Raw genomic sequence first — 23,357 nt, forward strand, 5'->3', positions numbered from 1 at the left:
AGCGCCCTCTGGTGGATTGTGTTTAAGTTACTATGCTTAGAAGATTAATACTATTAAATAATAAAGTAATAAGGATTTAAGCCACTCATCTTGAAATAGAGGGATTACTTAACCCACAAAAGTCCTGCCTTTTATTTTATTTTGAAATTCAGTGTTATTTTAAGCTAACAGTAAACAGAAATATTACAATGCAAAATAAAAATCATGATTTTTTTTCAAATGTATATTTATTTTTGTGAAAAAAGTGACCAGAATAATAAAAATAAAAAAAGATTACAATAAACACTGGGTTTAGCACGTTTCACTTAAAGACACAGCAGAATTCACAGTTGTTTGAGAAACACGTGCTTGCTTCTTTTTCTGTACAGACCACACATTAACATTTTCAGCTTTAGAAAACGACACGTCTTTAATTGTAGTGAGGAGCCAGAGCAGAAAAGCAAAATTGCGTCATGTAGTATTTGCTACAGGTTGGCTTGTATTCACAATTTATAACAGGGTATGTAAAATAGTTAACATTACTACCAGCACAAGGGCCTCATAGTCTGACTTCCTCGCACAAATACATTGATTCCATCACAGTCACTGTAAAGATCCTGCTTTGGTTAAGCGCCTGCTCTCATAACAGGACGACCAAGTTTGCGTCTCATTAAATACAGTGTGCACGCACGTCCATCTTCTTCTACTGCAGCCTGTCAAGTTCCACCCATGCTACCGCCCCCTGCTGCCTGTGGACGGCGTTGCGCAGGGCCTCCAGCAGCTCCTCGGTGCAGCTCCAGGTGCTCGGCTCCACGGTGTAGTAAAGCAGCGGCAGCGTTTCCAGCTGCAGCTCCTCAGCCTGGCACACTTCCTCCATTATGCTGTCCTCGCCGCACCTCGGGAAAAGCTTCCTGTTCGCGTCACGCGAAGACAATTTCAATTAGAATCGTTACTCACTAAAGGGTAACATCCCGGCTTCGTTCTGCCGACACCGGTAAAACCCTACCTTAGCTTCTTGTGCTTTTTGTTTTTGGGGCGAATGTGGATGACAATGGGGTAAATCCCCTGCCTCAGCAGAGCCTCGACGCTGGGCAGCCCCAGCTCTAGCAGACAATGCCTGCCCTGGTGGAGATAAAGGGAGAGAATGGGAGGATGTGTGACAGCGTGCATTCAGCAGCGCTTTGGCCGCTGCTTTGTGCGCGGCGGCGCGACAAAAGAACGGCAAGTTGTTTCTTTTTACCTGACTGATCACATCCTGTATTGATTCCAGCCGTATTCCCAGAGTCTGCTCTGGACTGCAGGAATCCAGCAGAAATATCCTTTTGTCCTTTTGTTCCGACGCTTGAATGGGCTCTGAAAATGGGAAACAGAATGAGGTGCATCATCGAAACGTACCGCCTGGTTGTTGTATAGAGCATCATGTCGATGGAAAGAGAGAAAAACTTCTATTCATTTGAGTTGGATGTGATATAACAACACAAAGCAGTGCACATTTGTAAAGTGGAGGGAAAATTGTACACGGTTTTCAAATGAAACTGTGGTATCCAGCCTCCTGTACTCTGATTCCCCTAAATAAAATCCAGAACAACCAACTGTACTGTTCATCAGAAAGCATTGTTGATCCATGCTTTGTATGGGAGGCTTGGTGCAACAGTGAGAGTTAGGGAACATACTAATACATTTTTTATTCAATCAAATATCTTGAAGCTAAGGGACTTAATTAATTTGAAAATGCTTAGTAAAGAGACTAAGGCAACATTTGGAAACTGATATACACTCTCCACCAAATTCGACTGAGTTTGAGTTATTTGGAGTAATTTTGGTAAATGGTCTCTAGATGTGCAGTAATGGTAGAGATAGACCCTCTAAAAGACTGTAGTTATGGTTCTACAGTGTTGACTCAGCAGTGTGAGTTCAAATGCACACAGAATGTTTCTTAGTGAGACAAATGTGGAAAAACCTTAATAATTTCAATTCCACCTCACAATTATTGTCTAATTGACGCATTTTGATGTGTTGATCAAGGCTTATGAGTTTGGCTGCGACTAACAATTGTTTTAGCAATCGATTATTCTGGCAATTAATCGATTAATTGCACAACAAAATGGCACATTCTCCAGATTTTTCATCTAATCACTTAAGCTTATTGCATACAATATTAAAAACACACAAGAATGCAAATAAACAATGAATTAACTTCCTTATTAAAATAAATTTAAAAAATACAGTTGATCATTTGTAATAAAGGATGCGTCTGCAACTAAAGATATTTCCAACATCAACAGGGAAAAAGTTCAGCCTTTTCTGCTTGACTTAAGATCAATAAAGTGTAGAGATTACCTGTTAATTATTTTTTGGATAAAATAATTAATAGTTGGGAAGTCAAAGGTGCTTAATAGGAGATTTTTCTTCTTATAGAATTTGAACCAAATGGATCAAACCTATTTACAGACAAAGTTTTTTTTTTTTAAATACATAAAGTTATTTTTGGTAAAAATACCAAAAATATATACATATTTAGTATTTTTGGCTGAATTACTCCTTTGAGTATTTTATTCTTTCAGCAAATGTAATTTTTCTGTCTCTTTTTGCTCCCCTTAACGATTAATCGATTACTAAAACAGCTGACGATTTCAGTAATTGATTCATCTACATCATTCATCTTTTCAGCCTTTCTCGCGACCACTTTAAGCTGCAGTACGTTTCTACATGACCCTCACCAGGTGGGCAGGTGTTAAAGTTCAAACCGGACTCCGCCGGCTGCAGCAGCCTCTCGATCAGCCTGCGGGACAGAAGCGAGGGCGAGAAGATGACTGGCCGCTTCGTCTGGACCTTCACCGGCTTCACCAGACTGTACGGGATCAAGTGGTCCTCATGACCTGCAGAGGGGGATACCGACATGAATGACACACTGCGGACGGATAGAAGGAGAATACTCTGGGAACAGCAGCTCACGTTTGCTGAGAGTGTAAAAAATTTGCTTGGAGGAACCAGAACCCCGACAGGTGGGATCCACCGCCTTGACCAGTCGGACTCGGTCAGATGTTTTCTTTACAAACTGCAGAAATTAAGCACAATGAAACAGAGGGAAATGTTATGGATTTAGAGGTTCAGCAATAATTTGGTTACCACCGTTATCAAACTCAGGGTGTTTTCACACCTGACAGTCTGGAAGACTCGGTTCGATTGGGGACCAAAATGCAACATTTGCTACATTTTCAGCTGCTGCGGTTTGCTTTCACACTGCATTGTGTCAAACGAACTAAACTCCTTGAAAAACCTGTTCCCCCCATCACCTGTGGGGGCACTGCACCAAGAGCTATTAAAGGAAGCAACACAAATACCTCATAAGACATGACCATAATTTCATCCTTAATAAAACTGAAGCAGCCTCAGATTTTAGTGGTTGTGGGATTTCTCCCGCGTTTGGAAGGCTTCCGCATTTGTTTTGGTTGGATTTACCCAGAATGCCCTGCGCTATAGCCCACATCCTGCTTTTGAAGTTGACTTCGGTCTGCTTGACATTCACACATTGAAGCGCACCAAGAATCAACTTCAACTGAACCAAGACCAATGTTTCAAGGTGGACTAGAGTTTGCTTGTTTTGGTCGCATCAGAGCTCGACTGCGTATTCACATCTCCACAAACAAACCAGAGTTTTCAGACAAACGAACTAGAATTCAATCAAAGTGGACTAAACAGGACTGGTGTGAATGCACCCTAAGTTTCATTACAATAGGAACAGACCTACCATCTTCTTCTTGAAGTCCTTCTGCTCCACTGACATTTTTCGTAACCTTATGAGCAACAACTGTTGTGCCCTGGAAGAGAAAAGGTGTCTTACATTTGAAAGTTTTTGAAAACTACAAAGTATGACTGAAATCAGTTGACGTCTTTCCAAATGATTTCTAACAAAACTGCTAAAACCCATTTGAATCTGGCCCACCTGTTGTAGTTGGGCATGGTTCCCGTCTGCAGGGGTACGGCTGTTTCCCGGTTCACCAGCGAGCAGCGCCACTGGTACCTCCCGTTGTGCCTCGTGTCTGTGACATGTATGATGTCATCGCAGGACACGGCCAAAGTCGGGGGATCGCCATGAGGCTCCATGTTGAGGTTGACCCGCGCATAGAAAGAGTCGGCGCCCGCAAAGGACGGTGAGGAAAGCTCTGAGCGGAGCTTGGAGTAGCCTGAGAACGGACGGCAGGAGAACGATTGGCGTACAGGAGAAAAATGAAAGAATATGACCAATAAGGCCTGAGAGAAGTTATTCCCCACCACTTTCTTGAAACTGAACAAAATTGGACGGTTGTGCTACATTTGAGGAGCAAAAATTTTCATTTCAGTTGCTGTCATTTTGTAGATATCAATAAATGTTCCTAGAGGTCATCACAGATCTACCTCATGCCAAGTCTTGAAACATTGACAAAATCAAACAAAATGGTTTCAATCCACAATCTGTGCAGCTGAAAATTTAGTTTGTGATGTTATAATTTTTAAAATAAAAAAAAAAGTTTCCAGAAGTCATCACAGATCAACCGGCCCTTCCCGCTACTCCCATATTCACCCTCCCACAGTTTTAGCACGACACTCAGGGAGGAGCATGGCAAATATCACTGGAGGTTGTCCCATCAGACTGTCAGTTCCCAAAACTACACCAATCCCCCCCCCCAAAAAAAAAAGAAACAAGTAGAGGCGCACACGGGGTCAGTGCAACGCAGCTGGACTGCGGGGTCTCTTAAGACTCCGGGAAGGTTAACAAAACCAAATTAAATGGATATAAATCAAGTTTTGTAGCGCAGTTCATTGACACCAAATTTGCTTGATTTTTTAAATGTAGACTGGCTGGTTGACCTTCAATGACCTCTGGTAACATTTCTTAAAATTTTTAAAATGATAGCGATACAAATAAAAAGTTTTGCTGCGCAAATGAGGAGAAACGTGGCATAAAAGTTCTGACACTAGTTTTGTTTCCTTTGAAGAAAGCGAAGTGCAGCTATTTCATTCAGGTACAGACCGGATCAGAACTTCTCTGAAGTCTGGGACATTTTCCCAGAACCTTCAGGTCTTTTTGAGTTTTCCTTTTGCGTCAGGTAAACCTGCAGACTCACCCTCCGGGTTGCTCTGGTGTTTGAGCGATGAGGGCTCGGTCCAACACTGCAGGGAGAAGTGGGCCACCTCAGCGGTGCACTGAGCCAGCTGCACACTCGCCCCGCCAAACAGAACCCGGTCCAGCTGGACACCATAAACACAAACGGACGCATGGCGTTACGGTCTCCTTTTCGTTTACAGTTTAATGACATAAAATCTGAAGTTAGGGCGGCAGAGACGAACCTCCAGCAGCTCGCAGCCCTCCTTCAGCCCACACTGCTCGGCAGGAGAGCCGGCCTTCACGTGGCTCACGAAGATCCCGGTCCGATTTCCTCCAACTATGGTGATGTCGTCGGCCAGGCTGGCTCTTCCGAGCTTCGGCGAGGTGGAGGGGCTTGAACGTGGAGAGCAGGGTGAAGGTGGCTTCCTGAGAACAACAAAATGAAACTAAGTACAAGTCCAGGATCCTTATCCAACATGCAAAACACTGCTGGTGTTGAGTACAGGCAACATCTGCCATTATATCTGTAAAATGCTCCCAAAACAACAATATTATCATTTATCGGAATAATTTCTGGGAGAATTTATCGTCTTGTAAAATTTTGTTATCGTGATTATATTTTGTGCCCTACTTTGTTACCTGGGAACAATGGGGCTGGAGGGGGCAGAAGGAACTGGGGGCAGGTTGACCAAATCTGGGGGGAAGAGATGGGAGTGCAAAGAGGTCCAGGAATCCCACAGAGACGGTTCAGTCTGTTCCCCTAAAATAACAAAACAAACAAAAACAAGACAGCGTTTTATAACATGCTTTATGTGAAAACTGTCACAGTTTGATCCTAAATGTGTGGAAACACACCTGGAATTAGAGCTGCAACAACTAACGATAATTTTAGTAATCAATTATTCTGACGATTAATCGATTCATCAGATAAAATAATTTATTTGTATTAAACCACTTAAGTCTTTTTTAATACAATATTAGAAATACATTAATGATGCAAATAAACAAAGAGCTCAAATCCTTGTTTAAATGACCAAATTTTATTGCCTAAAATACAACAACATTCCTTTAGTAAATCTGAACCAGGCGAAGCTGAAACTTTGTCACTTGAAGAGTTTTGGGTAAAACATTTGTACAGACAAAGGTGTTTTTCTTTTATCTTAAGCACAAACTGTATATGTATATTTTGTTAAGTTTTTTGTTTGGCTTAATTATTTCACTTAATTAGTTTTGGGTTTTTTTGTCTTGTACGGCAGCTGGCAATTAATCGATTGCTAAATTAGTTGAGGTTACCTTAGTAATCGATTAATCTGATTAATCGCTCCAGCCCTACCTGGAATATTATCGTTCTCGTCGCTGCCCCAAGACTCCACATCAAACCTTTGAGAAAAAAGAACAACAAAGACGGCAGTGAGCTGAGACAAAGTTAAAACAGAGTAAAAAAACCCGTCAGAGTGGCGATGAACTCACTCCGTGTGAAAGCGCCTGTTAATGGAGTTCACACACGGAGGGAAGGGGAACGTGGACAGGCGATTTATCTCCTTCTCGCTATCTTTAGACTGAGGAAACCAAAGTAAATGTTAAAACATGGATTCTATCTATTCACATAAAGAAAACGTTGAAACTCACTGAAGACAGCAGGTTCTCCTCTGAGTTGTAGATTGAACCTTTAAGTGATTAGAGAAAATGATTAAATTAACATCTGAAAATCAGCTTCTTTATGTAAACAAAGGATTACTAATGAATTTTTTCCCCCAGATCAAAGCGCTTACCCTCAGAGTTCTCGTTGTTTTGGCCTCTAGGGGGCGTCTGTGACACACAAAACAAGAGACGTTGCATCACTTCGGGGCCAGTGAGACGGTCAGACATGTACAAACAGGCTCAGGGTTACATAACGCCGCATTACACCCAAAAACAACACGACTTCGCTTTGCTCTTCAGAGGCTACATTCCTTGCATAACATAATAACAGCAGGAAAAAAAAAAGAAACATGTCTGTGCAGAAGGGCAGAGAGGTTCATGGAAATCCGGTCTCACATACTAGGAAAGCAATACTGTCTGTGGAAACCGTGAGCAGAAACCACACAGCATGTATTAATGATCCACATGTATTATAATAAACAGTTCAGCTCAGAGAAAGTTCATAGAACAGAAACCTGTGGAGGGATAATTGGTAAAATTTTAGCATTTTTGTTTGAACATAAGTTTCTGCGTTACTTTAAAAATGTACTTTTCCATTTAATATATAGTTTAGTTATTTCATTTTACATTTTATTCACACTTACAGTTCACATACTATAATATTGATTTAAGCATCTAAATCAATATTTACTCATCTAAATATGTTTAAAAAGGAGACAGGCAGACGTATAAACTTATTTGACACTGCCCCCTTTCTTTTACGTGTCTTACTTTACATATTATTTTATTTAAAGTAAATAACAAAACAATTTCTTTCGCAAAAGAGAGATAAAATTACCCAGCAGTTTTTATGAGAACTTTATGCTTTATGCTTCTTCTAGTTGCACAATTTGCCTGAATCGCAGCCGTAACAGTGAGTCCAGCACTGACCTTCCTCAGAACAGGCTGCAGGCTTAGATCCAGGTCCAGGGAGCAGCAGGGGCCGAAGCACTGGTCCTCGCTGCACAGGGACAAGTGGGACTGAGGGAGCAGAAACACGGAGGAAGCGATGTGTAAACAAAGCTCTGTGGTCGAGTCGACCGGATGGAGCTGCGTGTGCGTCCAGCTCTGACTCACGCAGTTCAGACAGGGACTCTGCTGCATCTGCTCGCGGCAGCGCTCTCGCTCCCTCTCCAGCTCTCTCTGCTGCTGCTCCAGGTTGGCCTGCAGCTCTGCGATGTGTTTGCGCAGCCGGTTCTTATCCAGCAGGCAGTCGGTGTACTCCAGCTGCAGGCTGTCTCGGCTGCGCAGAGCCTGATCAAAGGACAGAAAAAAAAAATATATGAACGCAAAACCTCAACAATGACTGGAGGTTTTGTCTGTCCTTATTTTATCCCCTCAAAATATTAACTGTCCATAAACATATTTTTATGGCTGTTTCAGAACACAAATATTGTCACAGGTTAAAGGGTTAGTCTGATTTTTTTTTAACAACCAGGCAGAGAAGATCTCATTTTAAGTCTTACTTTGAGTTTGGTCATGTTACTGTGTTATAAAGACCATTTCATACAGGATTAAAGCTGAGCTGTAATGTCAACAGTCAGACCTTGAAGGGTTTTACAAAGCATGCAGTGATAGTTACTCAACTTCTTAACGTCTTTAGGCCATTCGTCCAAATTAGACTAAACAATGATGTTTAGTATTTAGACAAACTCTTAATATTTGGACATTAATCGACGTCCAAAGCTTTTACCTTTCACCTCTGATGTTTAGACTGAAGGCCTGGTCAGACTTTAGGAAAGGTTTACACACAGGCAGTATTTTTTGGGGGGAGGGGGTGCTACAGTTTTATAAATGTTATTTTTCATTAAATTTTTTTTAAACGAATGCGTGTTTTGAATATAGTATACTTTATATAAGAATTATAATCCCATATAAGGTGAGCCGTAGTAATATTTTAGGATTGTTTACGATTGTGAGCAATACTCAAGTGTTTGAAAATTATGAAGTTATAATATTTTCTTACAGAAACAACATAAGAAAATATGTTGTTTCCAACCTACCATCATCAGTTGGTATCATAAGTTCATATGTGTAGTACTACCTATTAATATACAGTAATTTCTTAGTGAAATGGGCACCAAAATGGTTTGCAGCGCGACTCAAACCAATCAGCTCTGTGGCTCCATCCTCCTTAGTGAGGCATGGCAGTGGCAGCATCATGCTCTGGAGCTGCTTCCAAACCATTTGAACAGGCCGTCCACTCCCAGAGACTCACCTGGTCTCTCTCCTTCTCCAGTTCCACGGTTTGGTTGAAGTAGGACAGACTTCTCTTCTGCTCCGTCTCCCAGTCCAGCTGGAGAGTCCTCACCTTCAGCTGCAGCTGCTCGCACTGCGCCTCCAGCTGCAAACACGGTTCACCGTTACCGCCTTTACTTAGAGGCAGAAGAGTCGTGTTTGAACTAGAGCTTCAAATAGTCCTGGAAGTAATCAATATCGGAGCAAATATTTATAGATATAGTGCATTCACTGCGCTTCAGCTTTAACACATTCTCTGTTAAATTCTCATGGCATGACGTCTTTTTATTTCCTCTCATGAAAACAGTGGGAGCCTTTGTTAAAAATAGCAGCTTAGTCACCAAGTGGCTAAACATCAGTGGGTCAGTAGGTGACACAGAGGTCACAGAGTTAAAGGGGCAGCATTGTGTGTTTTCCAGGCACAAAGCGCCATTTGTTACCTTGAGTCGTTATACAAATTCTAAATATATCAAATGTGACTTAGAAGAAGTTCGACTTTGTAATGTCACGTCTTGAATTTGGGCCTTCAGGAAGTCATCATAACAACATTCCTCCATTAACCCTTCAACAACGTTTTTACCAGCATTTCATTGAGGAGTAGCTCCTATAATGAGCTCAGCTATAACGGTGCAGTTCTACCAATGGTTTGCTAATTGCTGCTGGCTAGTCTGAAGGAGCTGAGTGGGGGAGGGCTGCTCTCTGAGGCGATGTCCACCTTCAGTGGCTAGATGATAAGCTCGGCCTGTAGCTTAATTAGGAAGTGCAGTAAAACCTCCACCACTATTAAGACCAGGTGTGGGTTCGTTCACATATCCACACTGCTACTGGGTTTGTTTGGTTTTATGTTCAGCGCAGACGGAAGAACAACTTTGTTTTTCTTTTAAGGAAATTTTACAACTCTGCCCATGTCAGTGCATCTATTCTGAAAAAAAAAAAAAAAAAAGACAGCTCGATGCATTCAAACACACATCATGATCGTATAAAATTAATTTGCACCCATGCAAACAAACTAAATTCAGTCCGATCCAGGAAATTTGCAAATGTAAGCACAGCTGCTGTTTCAGCTTTCCAAGACGTTTTGGAGAATTTAATCCTTCTCACCATTCCTGGTCAAACAGGACTGCGAGCCTGACAGAAGACCTCTGGACTGAATTAGAGCAGACTGTAAATCCGGCCTTCTCGTCCAACATCAGTGTCTGACCTCAGAATTGGTCCTCTGAAAGAAGGGCTATAAATTCCCACGAAATTCCCTCGACTAAACTTTGTTGGTTTCATTCTCATCGTTTTGAGGAAAAGAAAATTATGTAACCAGTTTTGGAACAACTTTGCAACAACCCGAAACAGGAAAAGAAATGCACAGTGTTTTTCTTTTTTTTTTTTTTTTGTGTTTGTTTTCTGGACCTTGGCCCGGTTCTCCTCGGTGGCCTGCAGCTCTCCCTGGAGTCTGGTGATGATCTCACACAGCTCCTGTCTCTGCTCTGCAGCCTCCCTGCGGTCCTGCTGCAAGATATCCATCAGGGCCTGCGATAGGCAGAAAAACTATTTATAGAAAGCAAAACAAACCCAACGAGCATCAAGAGTTTTTGTTTTTTTCTTTTATAAATAAACACAGACTCACGATGACTCCAGTGGAGGGATCGGACTTCCTTGCCTTCCTCTCTGCTTTCTGAGCATCAGTGAGGTGCGGCGGCTCCTCCTGTCGTTCTGGTGCGGAGCCATTGATCCCGTTGGAGAGGGCGCCGTTTGTTGTGTTGATCTCTGGGCCGCCCGCGTTTTCTGTCCTTTTATCTGCCTCAGTCAGTCTGGACTTCAGCTCCTGCACCTGGAAGCAGAAAGAATACAACTACACTGCGAAAACACAAAATCCTGCCGAGTATTGTTTCGGTCCAGTTTCTAGTCCAAATATCTTAAAACACTTGAAATAAGACAAAACTAATTTACAAGTAACTTTTCATCAAACTACAGGAGTCTGTTTTAGATCAATAATTCCTTCATATTGATCAAAAAGCAACAGCTATAAGACAAATAAGACATTTTTCCTATGGAGATAAACTGTTTTGTTCCACTGGTGTATTATTTCATGCATAACTAATTTGTTTTCATTAATTAAGCTCCTTTTTATTGCTGAAAAGCTGCTTGTAAGTTAGTTTTGTATTATTTCACGTGCTCTAGAAACTAAACCAAAAACACTTGGTAAGATTTTGTGTATTTGCAGCATAAATGAAGTCATAATAAGTTTATTAACTCTCTTTTCAATGCAAAGCTGTTGCTTCTACTGTGGTATATTTCTATAGTAACCACCAACATATACAGGCACGATACGTGCAGACAATTAGTGGTTGCGTTGTTTCAGATCAGAACACAAATCAGAGAAGCGGGAACAACAAACCAAGCGTAATGATTCTGTCGACAAGATCGGATCGGCTGAGTTGCGTGTCAACGCCGCGGTTGTTGATTTTACCCTAGAATAAGAATGCTAATAACAACAATAACGCTTGTGTTCATGTGCAGCCAAGCGAATCATAACTCAGAGGAGCGGATAACATCTGCAGGTGCCCCTCGGCGCTCGGCTCAGATCGTTTGTTGCGCCAGCTGCTCTGATTGGGCGCCGGTCGCCTCCAGCGTTCCAGGTAAATATTCACGTTTTCCGTTCTGTGAGCACATTAAACGTCAGGTCCAACCTGTTCACGTTTTAGAAGCTCACGTGAATTTTAATGGGATTTTACACGACAGGCCAACAGAAAGCAGTGCATAACTGTGATGTTATTTTTTTACTCAGATACCCCTAAATAAAATCAAGTCCAACCTTCAGCATAAACAAAGCCCATTTACTTATTTCATGATGAAATAAGCAAATGGCCAATGTGACCCCATTTGGGGTCACATTGCTATGATTCTGACAATCATTTCTCGACTCCCTCCACTTTGGGAACCAATGTATCAGACAACTAACAAACACTACACCCACTGTGGAACATGGTGGCGGCAGCATTATGCTGTGGAGACGGTTTTCTTCAGCAGGGACAGAAATATTAGTCAGGAGTAACAGGAAAAGTTAAGAGACACACAGCAAAAACACAAAATCCTACCAAGTATTTTAGTTCAAATATCTTATAAATAAGACAAAATTGACTTAGAAGTAACTTTTCAGGAAGATATAGGAGTTTTTTTTTGTAAATAATTCCTTAATACTGAAGTTCTAGATCCACTGGTGGATCTAGAACAATCTACCAGTGGAACAGCAATCCTTCAAGAAAATCTTTTCGAAAGAATTATTTAGCAAGAGCAGAATTAAAATAAGCTACACCCTCTCTTTTCTTTTTTCACCGTACAATAATTAATGAGCTGCTTTATGCTGCATACAATTTCAGTAAAGTTTGCAGTTTTAACATACACGTCAACAAGTTCAACCAGTCACTTGCGAGTCCAGGAGGTGAAAGTGATGAACTGAGTGTGGTTTTCTCCCCGGTGACGGCGGACCCACCTGCCTCAGCAGCTCCCTCTCTCTGCTGGAGGCCTGGCCCTGCTCCTCCAGGGCCCTGGAGTACTTCACTGCCTGCTCCAGGTGTCGGTCCTTCAGCTTACCCAGCTCCCGACTGGCCGACTCCCAGTCCTGACGCAGCCTAGACACAAGCGACTGTTAGCGGGTTCGGTTTTGAGAGAGCGAGAGAGAGACGCTCTTTTCAAAAAAAAAAAAAAAACACAAAGAAAACCCCCGACACACTTGATGTGTGTTGGGCGGCAGACAGACCTTTCCAGCAGCAGCTTGTCGTGCCGCAGCTCCTGCGCCTTGTGCTCGGCTCGGCTGCGCTCCTCCTCCGCCATGCGACAGCGCTGCGACAGCCGGCGCTCGCACATGCGGCTGTTTCGGAGCTGCTCCCTCAGTTTGCGAACCTCCAGCAGCAGGAACTGAGTCAGACCCTCTGGACCTTCCTCATCTGTCGACATGTTGCTAAATCAGTACAGATGAACTACAAATGTCCGACACATGTGCATTTATTTAAATTTTTTCTTTGGAAAAATGAATCAAACACTGAACATTTATAATAACTGCAATTTATTTTCTGTTGTATAGCTCATTATTATTATTATTATTATTATTATTATCAGAATATAATTGTTATTGTTAATCTTGTTTTTGACACTTTATGAACTTTCTTTGTCTGAATTTTTAACCTGATGCTGCTGTTGCATCTGAATTTCCCCTTTGCGGGACAATAAAAAACTATTCTAAAACAACCTATTTTAAAACTGAACATTAATTTAAAACAACATATTTTTCTGCTATGTTGGTTCTTATATATGTTCCTCTTTTCTCTTTGGTCTTTTTCTGACATAATGCTTAAAATATTCTTGTCGACGGTTCCAGCTCAAGTTGTTAATCTTTATTAGTAGCTTCAGGTTTGAGTTCAAAGAGCTCATAGTTCACCTTCAGCCGGGGTAAAAACAGCCCCCGCCCTCATCTACCAGAGCATCTGTTACTCATCCACAGTAACTAAGTAGTTTTACGGTTTGCAGATGTAAAGTTAACAGCTTCTTGCCGAGTATGAGGGAGCATCGGTGAGTGGGTTTTTTCCCTGTCAGCTGGGTGTACTGCTCCGGGTGGTAAAACTCCAGGGACTCCATGAAGGCCTGGAGGCCCCTCTGGCCCTGAGCGCGCAGGATGTCCAGCAAACGACCTGAGAGAGAGAGAAAGGTCAGAACAAAATTCCTCTGCAGAGGCAAAAATCAAAACTGACTGAACAAAGTTTCAGTTCTGTCAGTTTTCACTGCAGTGTAATTAGGATCTTTGATGTGTGTCAACTTCCCTGTAGGTATTCAGGATGAACATGATGAATGACTGACATGAACTGACTCACTTACACAGAAAAAATCAGCACTTAGGTAATATTTAAAATATATTTTATCTGTATATTTGTATGCAGCTCTGTGAGGCAGAAGCTTGGACGCTGCAGCTCCGAGGAGGCGGAGCTAGAGCTGACCAGGCGTTTTGGACAGCTGAATGGTTGCCATGGGAGATTAAAAGATTTCTCAAACACACCTGGAGGCAACACTCCAGGTATGTTTTTGATGAAGGAACGACATTATATAATGTAAGGCTCAAAAAAGTTTATTTTGCATAACTTACAGAATTACTGACTTAAAACAAGCTCCTATATCTTGCTGAAAAGTTTCTTGTAAATTAGTTTTGTCTTATTTCAACTGTACTAATATTTCTGCACTAGGAACCAGACAAATTTATTTGGTGAGATTTTGTGTTTTGCAGTGTAATCCTGCGTTTTCTCTTGAGCAGCTCCATAAAAGAACCACATGACGCCTCCGACCAGCGCCGCCCCCCCGATCGGACGGACGGACATCCCCCCCACCCTCACCGGCTTTGCTGATGCGCAGCGGATACTGCGTGGAGTTGAGCACCTCGTCCTCGTCCTCCTCGTCGATGACCTTGCACTGCCGCAGGTACGGCGTGAGCTTGGCCGGGTTGAGGATGCGTGTGATCTTGTGCCGCACTCCCTCCACGCGCTCCCACAGCTCCTCGCAGCGCTCCTCCGACCACTGGGGGGCGGACCGGGCCTCCTCCTGGGCGCAGTCGCCCTCCAGCCAGTCCGTGTCGCCTGGACGGGACCAGAAAACAGGCGGTTTAAGGAGCGAGTTATCACGGTGCTGATTAGCATCGGCTCTCTGAAGCGCATTCCTGCCACTTTGCGACATGTCTCTCTTTCTGTCCTCGCCGGGAGTTTCAGACGCAGCCCGTGTCCACCGCCAGACTAAATACATTCCCCAAAAAGGAAGTTTGTTTTTATGTGCTCTCCTTTATCTCTATGTCGGCTTCCATGAAACTGGGTCACGGCTGCAAGTTCAGGTATTTCTAACACAGATCAACCACCTAGACTTACAGCACTTACTTAAGATGTTCTGAAATGGAGAGACGGTGGATAAAAATCTCTTTTTTTTATCTTGTCTCTTGAAATGATTGTAAAAGTGTGTTGAATTCCTGACTGATAAGGTGTGTATCTCTATAAATCTCTTCCAAACAAATCACAGTGAAACTTAAGCTGCATTAGGAAGAAGATGAATTATTCAGACTTTATGGGGGAAGCAGTTCTGGGAAGACGTTTCCATAAACTACTTTTGTGCTTTTAAAGGATTTCTTTCCCACGCCAAGATGAAGCAAAGTGATTTACTCCATCCTGGCAAAATGAAACACAGAGGCTCAAATATACTCATACAGCCCCATTAATGTTTGGTTTAATGGAAACTATGTGACTTCTGTCGCCATCCAACAAGCTTCTGGCAAATTTCTGACTGGATATTTGACTAAAACTGGAAGAGTCGTTTTGAACTGGTTGGCTTCCCGGCACAGAAAATGCTTTTAGGCACCTTCCATAAATTTCCAGCAGGGATAAAATCAAGGAAATGAGCTGCTTAAGCCATACTAAAGTCTTTTGAATGTGAGTGTAATGTGAACTCTCACTATGAGATGAAAGGAAATTGGTTGGCGTATTCAGAAACCACAGAGAAAACCACAGTGATGCTAGTTTAGCTTCAACAACCTGCAGCTTCCAATACTGAGGCGTTTGGATACAGAGAACATGTGGCTGATTAGAAACAGGGTCCAGCTGAGAGGGGAGGCCAGGCAGGCAGGCTGAGGGAAAGAGAAATGTTACTAGAAATAAACAGCAATCTAATATATGAAAAGCAGGAATAACTAAAGCACAAGGAATAATTAAACCAGAATAAACTAAGCAGAGAACAACATCATGAACTAATGAGATCTATGCTCAGCTTAAATAAAAATACAAACACAGAAAAATCTCAAAATCACCCCAGGGAAAAAAACCTTAATAAATCCAAGTGATGCATCTAATGACTGAAGTTAAGAGGTATTTTATCACCACAACCTTTAGAAACAACAAATCATATGAATCATTAAAAGCCTTGTATTATTGAGTCACTCATGCCGGTAATGAGTGCCCTTCAGCCTGTGACTGGAGCCATCGGTCTGGTTGTTTTATAGTGACAAAAGGTCCAGTGGGGTGTGCTCATAAGTGGTAGGGAGTACCGCATGTAGGTCATTATCTCGGAGCACAGGAATGCGAACAATTGGGTGACTCATCTCACACACCTAGAAACACTCCAGCCGACCCGCGGCCGGAGTTTTTTCTCTGTCCGTCCGCTTCCAGGGAGCGACACGAGAAAGTTTCAGTGAACGCTTCAAGATGGAGTCCCACGTAGTAAATGTGTCGTCGTTTTCGGTTTCCTCCACGTTTTCCAGAAAAATCCAAACAAACCACAATCCCATCGACCCGGCTTCGACCCAGAGCCCAACTCACACCCCACACCCTTTTTTTTGATAGTTTGCTATGACAACTCAGATTAACATTGTGGGGGAAAATAAGTTGTGATTGAGGCTATTTACCCATCACACCTTTGTTGTTGCCAAGTGTGTTACTGAGACACTCTGTGACTAAGTGCCAGCAGCTGGAAGGCTCATCAGAACCAGCAGGCAGGTCGGGGCACGTTTCAGGATACTCAGGAATCTCTGATATTACCCAGAAACCAGACCTGGTTCTCATCTGATCAACTCTACACTATTTATTTATTTTGTGTGTGTATTTCTTTATCTGGAAACTGAGTACAAATTTCGTACCACAAACTCCCAAGGTGGTATGACAATAAAAAAATCCTTGAATCCTTGAAAACAAGACAGCGTGCAAAATATAGCAATATCTGTAAATTAATAACAGTTTTGCAACTCAGAACAGGTTAGAGCTGGTTAATATTCAGCAAAGAAAGGAGGACTAGAACAAAATACTTTCATTTTTAAAAAGTAAGCATAGAAAAAAGTACTCTATATGAATAATGTCCATTCATATTTTTGTTTTTGAAACATTTATTAAATTTTAACCACTGTTTGTGAATGTGAAGTGAAATCAGTTTTTCATTGCTTTCCACTTTTCTTGTCTTTTTGAAACATTTACATGTTACATGTCACATTAACTTATAATTTTAAAAAAATGATTTTTCTGTAAAAACCAGTTAAATGTGTGACCTTATGCGAATGCTAATGACCTCTGAAAGGCTCTGACGTTGTTTTAAGGTTGCCAGGACTGGATTTGGGAACCCGCTCCCAGTTAATCCTATTACCAGCCAGTCGCCATAGCAACATTTAAGTTGTTTGCCCATCTGTGTGTTGGGCCTTTCATAGTCAACTAGTGAGTCGATTTTTGGAGAAAGTCTTTATGGTCACATGGATCCAATCACTCACTTCAAATTAGATCAACCAATAACACTAAAAATGAAGTATTTTAGGTTCTAATGAGCATAAATAAATTATTTTTGGTTAGACTTAAACTGGTAATTCTTGTTTAGATTTATCCAAACAGAGATATGGGACAAAATGCAACTTGAGCGGAAACAAAATGACAAAAACTGAAGCATTAATGAATAACTAAACATAACTATCAACATCTTTCTACACATTTTTTCTTAGTTATGTTTTCCATTTAATGCCACTGTGTTCAACCCTTGTGCATGAGTTTATTTGATTTTTAGGGAAATATTTTCATGAATTGTAGAGAAAATATCAAATTCCATGGACATTAATATCTTTATAATCAACTAAAACACTTTTATTACTCTGCATTTATGACCCTGATCTTGGCCAAGTTGACTCCAACCCCAGATTGAACAAAACCAGCTCCTAGTGACCTCCTGTTGCTAAGATATTATTTTTGGAGTCACATAACTATATTTCTGTAGATTAGGGAATCATTTTTCACCCAAACAAGTGAGGAATGACTGGACCAACACTGCACAGGTCTGGAGTAGTAAGATGACCGCCTACAACTAGCAAACTTGTCATTTTGCTTAAGTATTATTTAAAATTTGAATTTTAAATAGCCTTAAAAAGGAAGCCGAGTCTTGATAAGTTTTATTTTGAGATCTACTGTATATATTAAGTGCAGGAATTTAAGAACTCTTGGTAATGAGGTTAGATGGGTTCACAAAAAGTCATTATTTCAGTAAATAATGTCTGAAACAAAGATTTTTCAGTAAAAAAAAGTGTTACAAGTTCTCATAAAATGTGTTAAAAGCTAATGATGCACTCCGTGAGAGTATTTAATGTGTGTTTATGTATAAAATAGAAAGATCTGAACACTGGTTCATGTCAAGCGTTTGAGCAAATCAAACAAACGTGACTCTCAGCGTTGACAGTGTTGAGAAACCGAGTTTTAAATCATCACCCAAAGCCCTTATTAAGTGGGAAATGTAAACATCCTCAAGGCTCAATAGAAATTACAACATAACGAAAAAAGGCTCAGTGTGGCAACTCAAAAGGCAATGTTGAATTTCTTAATGAACATAATCTTCACTCTAACAGTGGGGATTTTTATGAGCAGGAAGTGTTTTTGGTTTGTAATGATGCTGCTAGCTTAGCAGCCACAGAGTGTGATGTGAGTGAGACGTGGTATTTTTGTTTCCAACGGTCATTAAGAGAAACCTGAGATTGTGACGCCACATCTAACATGACGTTAAATCATTTAGAGCTGGAACGACAGAGGATAATAAATCAAACAAACCGTCTCACAGTTAATTGGTGTCAGAGCTGCTGCCTGTTGCGACTTGAGTCTCAGACTTAAAGTCGAAGTCAAGTCTAAAGAATTACTTTTGTGACTAAAATCCAAATCTGAACCCTAAGTCACCATCTCTGGCATGCTGGCGGTGTAACCCACTCATATCTTGAGCCGATTTTGTGATTTACAGATAAAACCCAGAATTATTTACACCCCTGGAATATTAAGGTTTAAATTAGTCTTTGAATCTGACCGCCATGTTTGTTTTTTTCTGATTGAAAGTAATGCTTACATTTTGGAGTGCAGAACCCTGGCCTGACTCTCATAGAGTCTGGACATAAAGATTAGGGTGATGGTACGTAGGTCTTCCAATCCCCAGCAGTGAAAAATCATCACAAATACCCAGAGCTGGGCAGTAACTATCAACATTCACCTGAGTAACTTTTCTGAAAAGAACGTACTTCTAGGAGTGGTTGTACTTTACATCAGTAATATTATTATGAAGTATTGCTTTTCTTACTTAAATAACATTTCTAGAGTCTCTGCCCACTATGGGTAAGTTCACTGAGTGTACAGCCAACAAGTTTTACCAAAGACAAAAAAGAATGCACCAGACACAGACCTACAGCTTATGTTGAAGTGAGACCTCTTGTTTGTTACTCTGTTATTTTCTATCTGCTGAGCCCTTTATTTTGGAAAAAAAATAACTTAAATTCTGCCTGACTTTGCTATTTTGTAATTATGCTCATTTGTACTGAATTTGTGTATGTTTTATTTGTGTAATTTATTTCATTTTAGTCTTTTACATGACAGAACTCACACATACAGTATATTATATGTTTCATCATCTGATGACATCAACAGTTACTCAGCATTTTAACAGAAATACATTTTTACTCTTACTTGACTCATTTGACTACTTTGTACTTTCACTTGAGTAAAAATATATTGAAGTATTTCTTACTTGAGTACAATTTCTGGGTGCTCTACCCAACTGGAAAGTGATTCTAAAAAGGGTTTCAAAAGGGATAAATAATTCTCAATATGCCTTTTTTTTAATTGGAGATAAATAATAATAAAAAATCGACACTCATTTTTCTGGGCTACTAGTTGCTTTACAGGTCAGTGCGGATCCCCTGATAACCGCCTTATCGGTTATTGTTCCAGTTTAAAGCGCATAAGGATTTACCAAAACAAAGCCGGGTGTCTTAATACGTATTTCCTCGTTACGCACTGAGCGCAGATAGAGTGAGAAACTACTCCAAAAAAAAAACCAAAAAAAAAAAACGTTTCTTACCGCTCATCTCTTCTTCCTGCGGGGATCACACCGGGTTGAAGACAGAGTAATCAGCTCCACATCCCTCTTTCAGCTCTAAATACGAGTTTCGAGTAAAAACCGAGGAGTGACAGCAGTGGGTGGGTGGGCGCCTCCTGAGACCGGGGAGCTCCGGAGCGCACACAGGCCGGTTTTCCTTTACGCGCACACTCACACGGCTCTGCGCGCCGCGCTGCTGCTCCGTGTCTCTCCCTGCAAAAGTCAACAACCCACAGCCACAGGTGGGGGGAGTGGATCAATGCGCCATCACTTAACAGCTGCCGCAATCCCCGCGGTCAGAACCTTTGCACGGATTGGGCTCAATGGATTGGAAGTGGTCGTGTATTCTGCATCCGCCAGCACCAGATGGCGCTTTGGACTTACGCATGGCCCCCACAGAAAGCACGAGCTCTGTGTTATTAAAACGATTGTCCAACGTGACGATACGCTTCCTGGAGAGCAGATCCGCTCTCAGCCCCTTTAGGCTTCAGGGTTCAACTGAGTTTCGTCGTGAAACCAAGCCTCTTACAAAAGAAAAAAGAAAATAATGACTCACTATACGCTGTTGGCTGATTCAGCTGCTGGAGTTTTCCCCAGGAACATGCAGTATAAGACATAACTTTAACTAAAGCAGCTAATTTGGAAAGTAACCTGAAAGTTGAATATACTTTAATTTAGACCATTCGGTTGTGTCTCTGGATCTTGTTCAGTGAATCATGTTTGTTGCCGTTTGACTAAAACATTTCCCATGAAACTCAGTAGTTTTCCTCTCTTTGCTGAAGAAAAGCATCTCCACAGCATGATGCTGCCACCGTGATGCGTTCAATGACACGTGGAGAAGTGGTAGTTTTTGTCATTTTGTGTCATTTTGCATGCCGGTCAAAACATTTTCATTTTTGTCTGAAGAACTGTGGTCATCTTTGTTCACTATACTACTACTACTAATAATAATAATAATAATAATCAGTTTTATGAGAACTAATGTTCTATAATTCTTGTGTAAATACTTTTGCTGGCATTTTAATATAATTTTTTGTTAAATAGTGAATTTTTGCGCTTTATTCCTGGTACGGTGGAATAGTACGGTGCACCTCTGCTCTGAGGATGTACTTACTTTTTCAACAAGCACATCATCTTTGGCTCAAGCGACTCTGCAATATCGCATGGACATCGGGGGCAGTTCCCCTGGATTGGCAGACTGGGGTGGTGGTCCCCCTGTTCAAAAGGGGGACCGGAGGGTGTGCTCCAATTACAGAGGGGTCACACTCTTAAGCCTCCCTGGTAAGGTCTATTCAGGGGTCCTGGAGAGGAGGGTCCGTTGGATAGTCAAACCTCGGATTCAGGAAGAGCAGTGTGGTTTTCGTCCTGGTCGTGGAACACTGGACCAGCTCTACACCCTCAACAGGGTCCTGGAGGGTGCATGGGAGTTCGCCCAACCGGTCTACATGTGTTTTGTGGACTTGGAGAAGACGTTTGTCCGTGTCCCTCGGGGGGCCTTGTGAGGGGTTCTCCGGGAGTATGGGGTACCAGGCCCTTTGATACGGGCGACCGGTGTCAGAGTCTGGTCCACATTGCCGGCAGTAAGTCGAGCTCGTTTCCGGTGAGAGTTGGACTCCGCCAAGGCTGCCCTTTGTCACCGATTCTGTTCATTACTTTCATGGACAGAATTTTTAGGCGCAGCCGAGGTGTTGAGGGGATCCATTTTGGTGGCCTTAGGATCGCATCTCTGCTTTTTGCGGATGATGTGGTCCTATTGGCTTCATCAAGCCATAATCTGCAGCTCTTGCTGGAGCGGTTTGCGGCCGAGTGTGAAGCCCAGGCTCAGTGCCTCCAAATCTGAGGCCATGGTCTTTAGCCGCGACCCGACCCCGGATAAGTGCGGACGGAAGATAGATAGATGGATGGATGGATGGATGGATGGATGGATGGATGGATGGATGGATGGATGGATGGATGGATGGATGGATGGATGGATGGATGGATGGATGGATGGATGGATGGATGGATGGATGGATGGATGGATGGATGGATGGATGGATGGATGGATGGATGGATGGATGGATGGATGTTTTTCTTTGATGTGTAAGGAAACTATTACCAATGACATCACACTACCTCACTTTTGAAAATAACTCTTTAATGTCTGCATGTTCTCTCTTTTCACCACAGACTTGTTGGCATCACTTAATTTACAAATGGAAAGGAAATTAAAGGGCTGTTCCATTTTTAATTTTCTCATCATCTCCAGAGCCGTTACCGTCATACATAATGAACGGTAACACCGACGGTCTGCGGAAAACAATTAGCACTTCGCTCAGTTCACTTTCAAACTACTTCGGTAGTTGTCTGTAAAAAATAGAATGAAATAAAATAAATTATTGGGTTTTTGGCTCCAGACGAGTTTAACAAGGCGGCGGGGGGCATCAGTTTATTTTGGGGGGGCAAAATAAATCTACTTAGCAATAAAAATATTACTCAAGTAAAATAAAAAGTTACAGTGCAGTAAAACTACTCTTACAAATACCTTTTTTCAAAAAAAAAAAGTTACTCAAGTGAATGTAAGAAGTACTGCCCACTTTTGAACATAAACACATTGCAGCCGGCTCAGATCACCTCTCTTCTCCCGGCTCAAGTCAAATCTCACTCACTAATGTCAATTTAGTAGCATAACTTATTTTATCACACAGTGATAAACAGTTATAATAGCTATAATCAAAATAATATAATTGGCTTTAGTCCAGTTCCACCGGTACTGCAGCCCTGTTGTGTTTGAATATAACTGAGGGCAGCATCAGCTGCACCTGATGTCATTATTTTTAAAACTAAACAATGGTTTCGATGTAGCAGCCAAAGCCTTTTCCTCAGAGATGCGGCAGAAAACTTTCTCATTCCTCGTTGACCGATCTAGTTCGTTCTGTACTCGTTCATCAGGGAGTAAGGGGGGAAAATTACCTCATCATGGGACCAGGTAGCAGCAGAATATTGAGAGGAATTCATTGCAAATTAAAAATAATAATAAAAATATTAAAAAGAGCACTCTTTACAAATACAGTAAGAACAGTTTAGTGAGAGCCAGCTAGAGCCGATCAACGTCTGACTGCAAAACAACCAACGGCTGACCATTGGTGGGAAGTAACGAAGTACAAGTACTTCGTTACTGTACTTAAGTACATTTTTCGTGTATCTGTACTTTACTTAAGCAGATTTAATAATGGATACTTTCTACTTTTACTCCACTACATTTTACAGTAAGTATCTGTACTTTCTACTTCACTACATTTCTACAAAAACTGTCGTGTTTCTTGTTATATCCAAGTCGCGTTGCACTTTTTTCAGTGTTCAATAACACAGTCGTCCCCAAACTACGGCCCGTGGATGTTTACTTTGTAGCACTTGGTTACCAGAAAATGTGCTAATCTCCTAGCAAAAGATTAACAAATATTATTGTTAAAAAAAACATAAGATTTCTTCTGCTCTTTTG

At 41.6% G+C, this 23,357-nt stretch overlaps 1 protein-coding gene across 1 annotated transcript; it reads right to left on the reverse strand.

Moving 5' to 3' along the window:
- Positions 1–208: 208 nt before the first annotated feature.
- zmp:0000000896 (caspase recruitment domain-containing protein 10) lies at positions 209–20,288 on the reverse strand. Its single transcript, XM_014983086.2, has 24 exons — positions 19,859–20,288; positions 14,359–14,598; positions 13,528–13,665; positions 12,738–12,924; positions 12,471–12,609; positions 10,605–10,808; positions 10,388–10,507; positions 8,967–9,092; positions 7,826–8,002; positions 7,640–7,729; positions 6,841–6,877; positions 6,698–6,735; positions 6,539–6,627; positions 6,402–6,448; positions 5,708–5,828; positions 5,311–5,494; positions 5,088–5,211; positions 3,926–4,166; positions 3,731–3,800; positions 2,935–3,037; positions 2,700–2,858; positions 1,220–1,332; positions 986–1,101; positions 209–890 (listed from the first exon to the last, which is right to left on the reverse strand). The coding sequence occupies exons 1-24, from the start codon at positions 19,863–19,865 to the stop codon at positions 683–685; spliced, it is 3,078 nt and encodes a 1,025-aa protein (XP_014838572.2). The 5' UTR covers positions 19,866–20,288; the 3' UTR covers positions 209–682.
- Positions 20,289–23,357: the final 3,069 nt, after the last annotated feature.

This window comes from Poecilia mexicana, unplaced genomic scaffold, assembly GCF_051168715.1.
Source record: "Poecilia mexicana isolate PSO_F unplaced genomic scaffold, ASM5116871v1 scaffold_8, whole genome shotgun sequence".
NCBI lineage: Eukaryota > Metazoa > Chordata > Actinopteri > Cyprinodontiformes > Poeciliidae > Poecilia > Poecilia mexicana.

What these genes read in the sequence shown, in the direction of transcription:
- zmp:0000000896 (XM_014983086.2), bottom strand. An exon ending in AACAGGCGCTTTCACACGGA is followed by an intron (nt 6,449 to 6,538) that starts GTGAGTTCATCG and finishes TTTTTCTCAAAG; the next exon opens with GTTTGATGTGGAGTCTTGGG. An exon ending in AGGACTTCAAGAAGAAGATG is followed by an intron (nt 3,038 to 3,730) that starts GTAGGTCTGTTC and finishes TAATTTCTGCAG; the next exon opens with TTTGTAAAGAAAACATCTGA.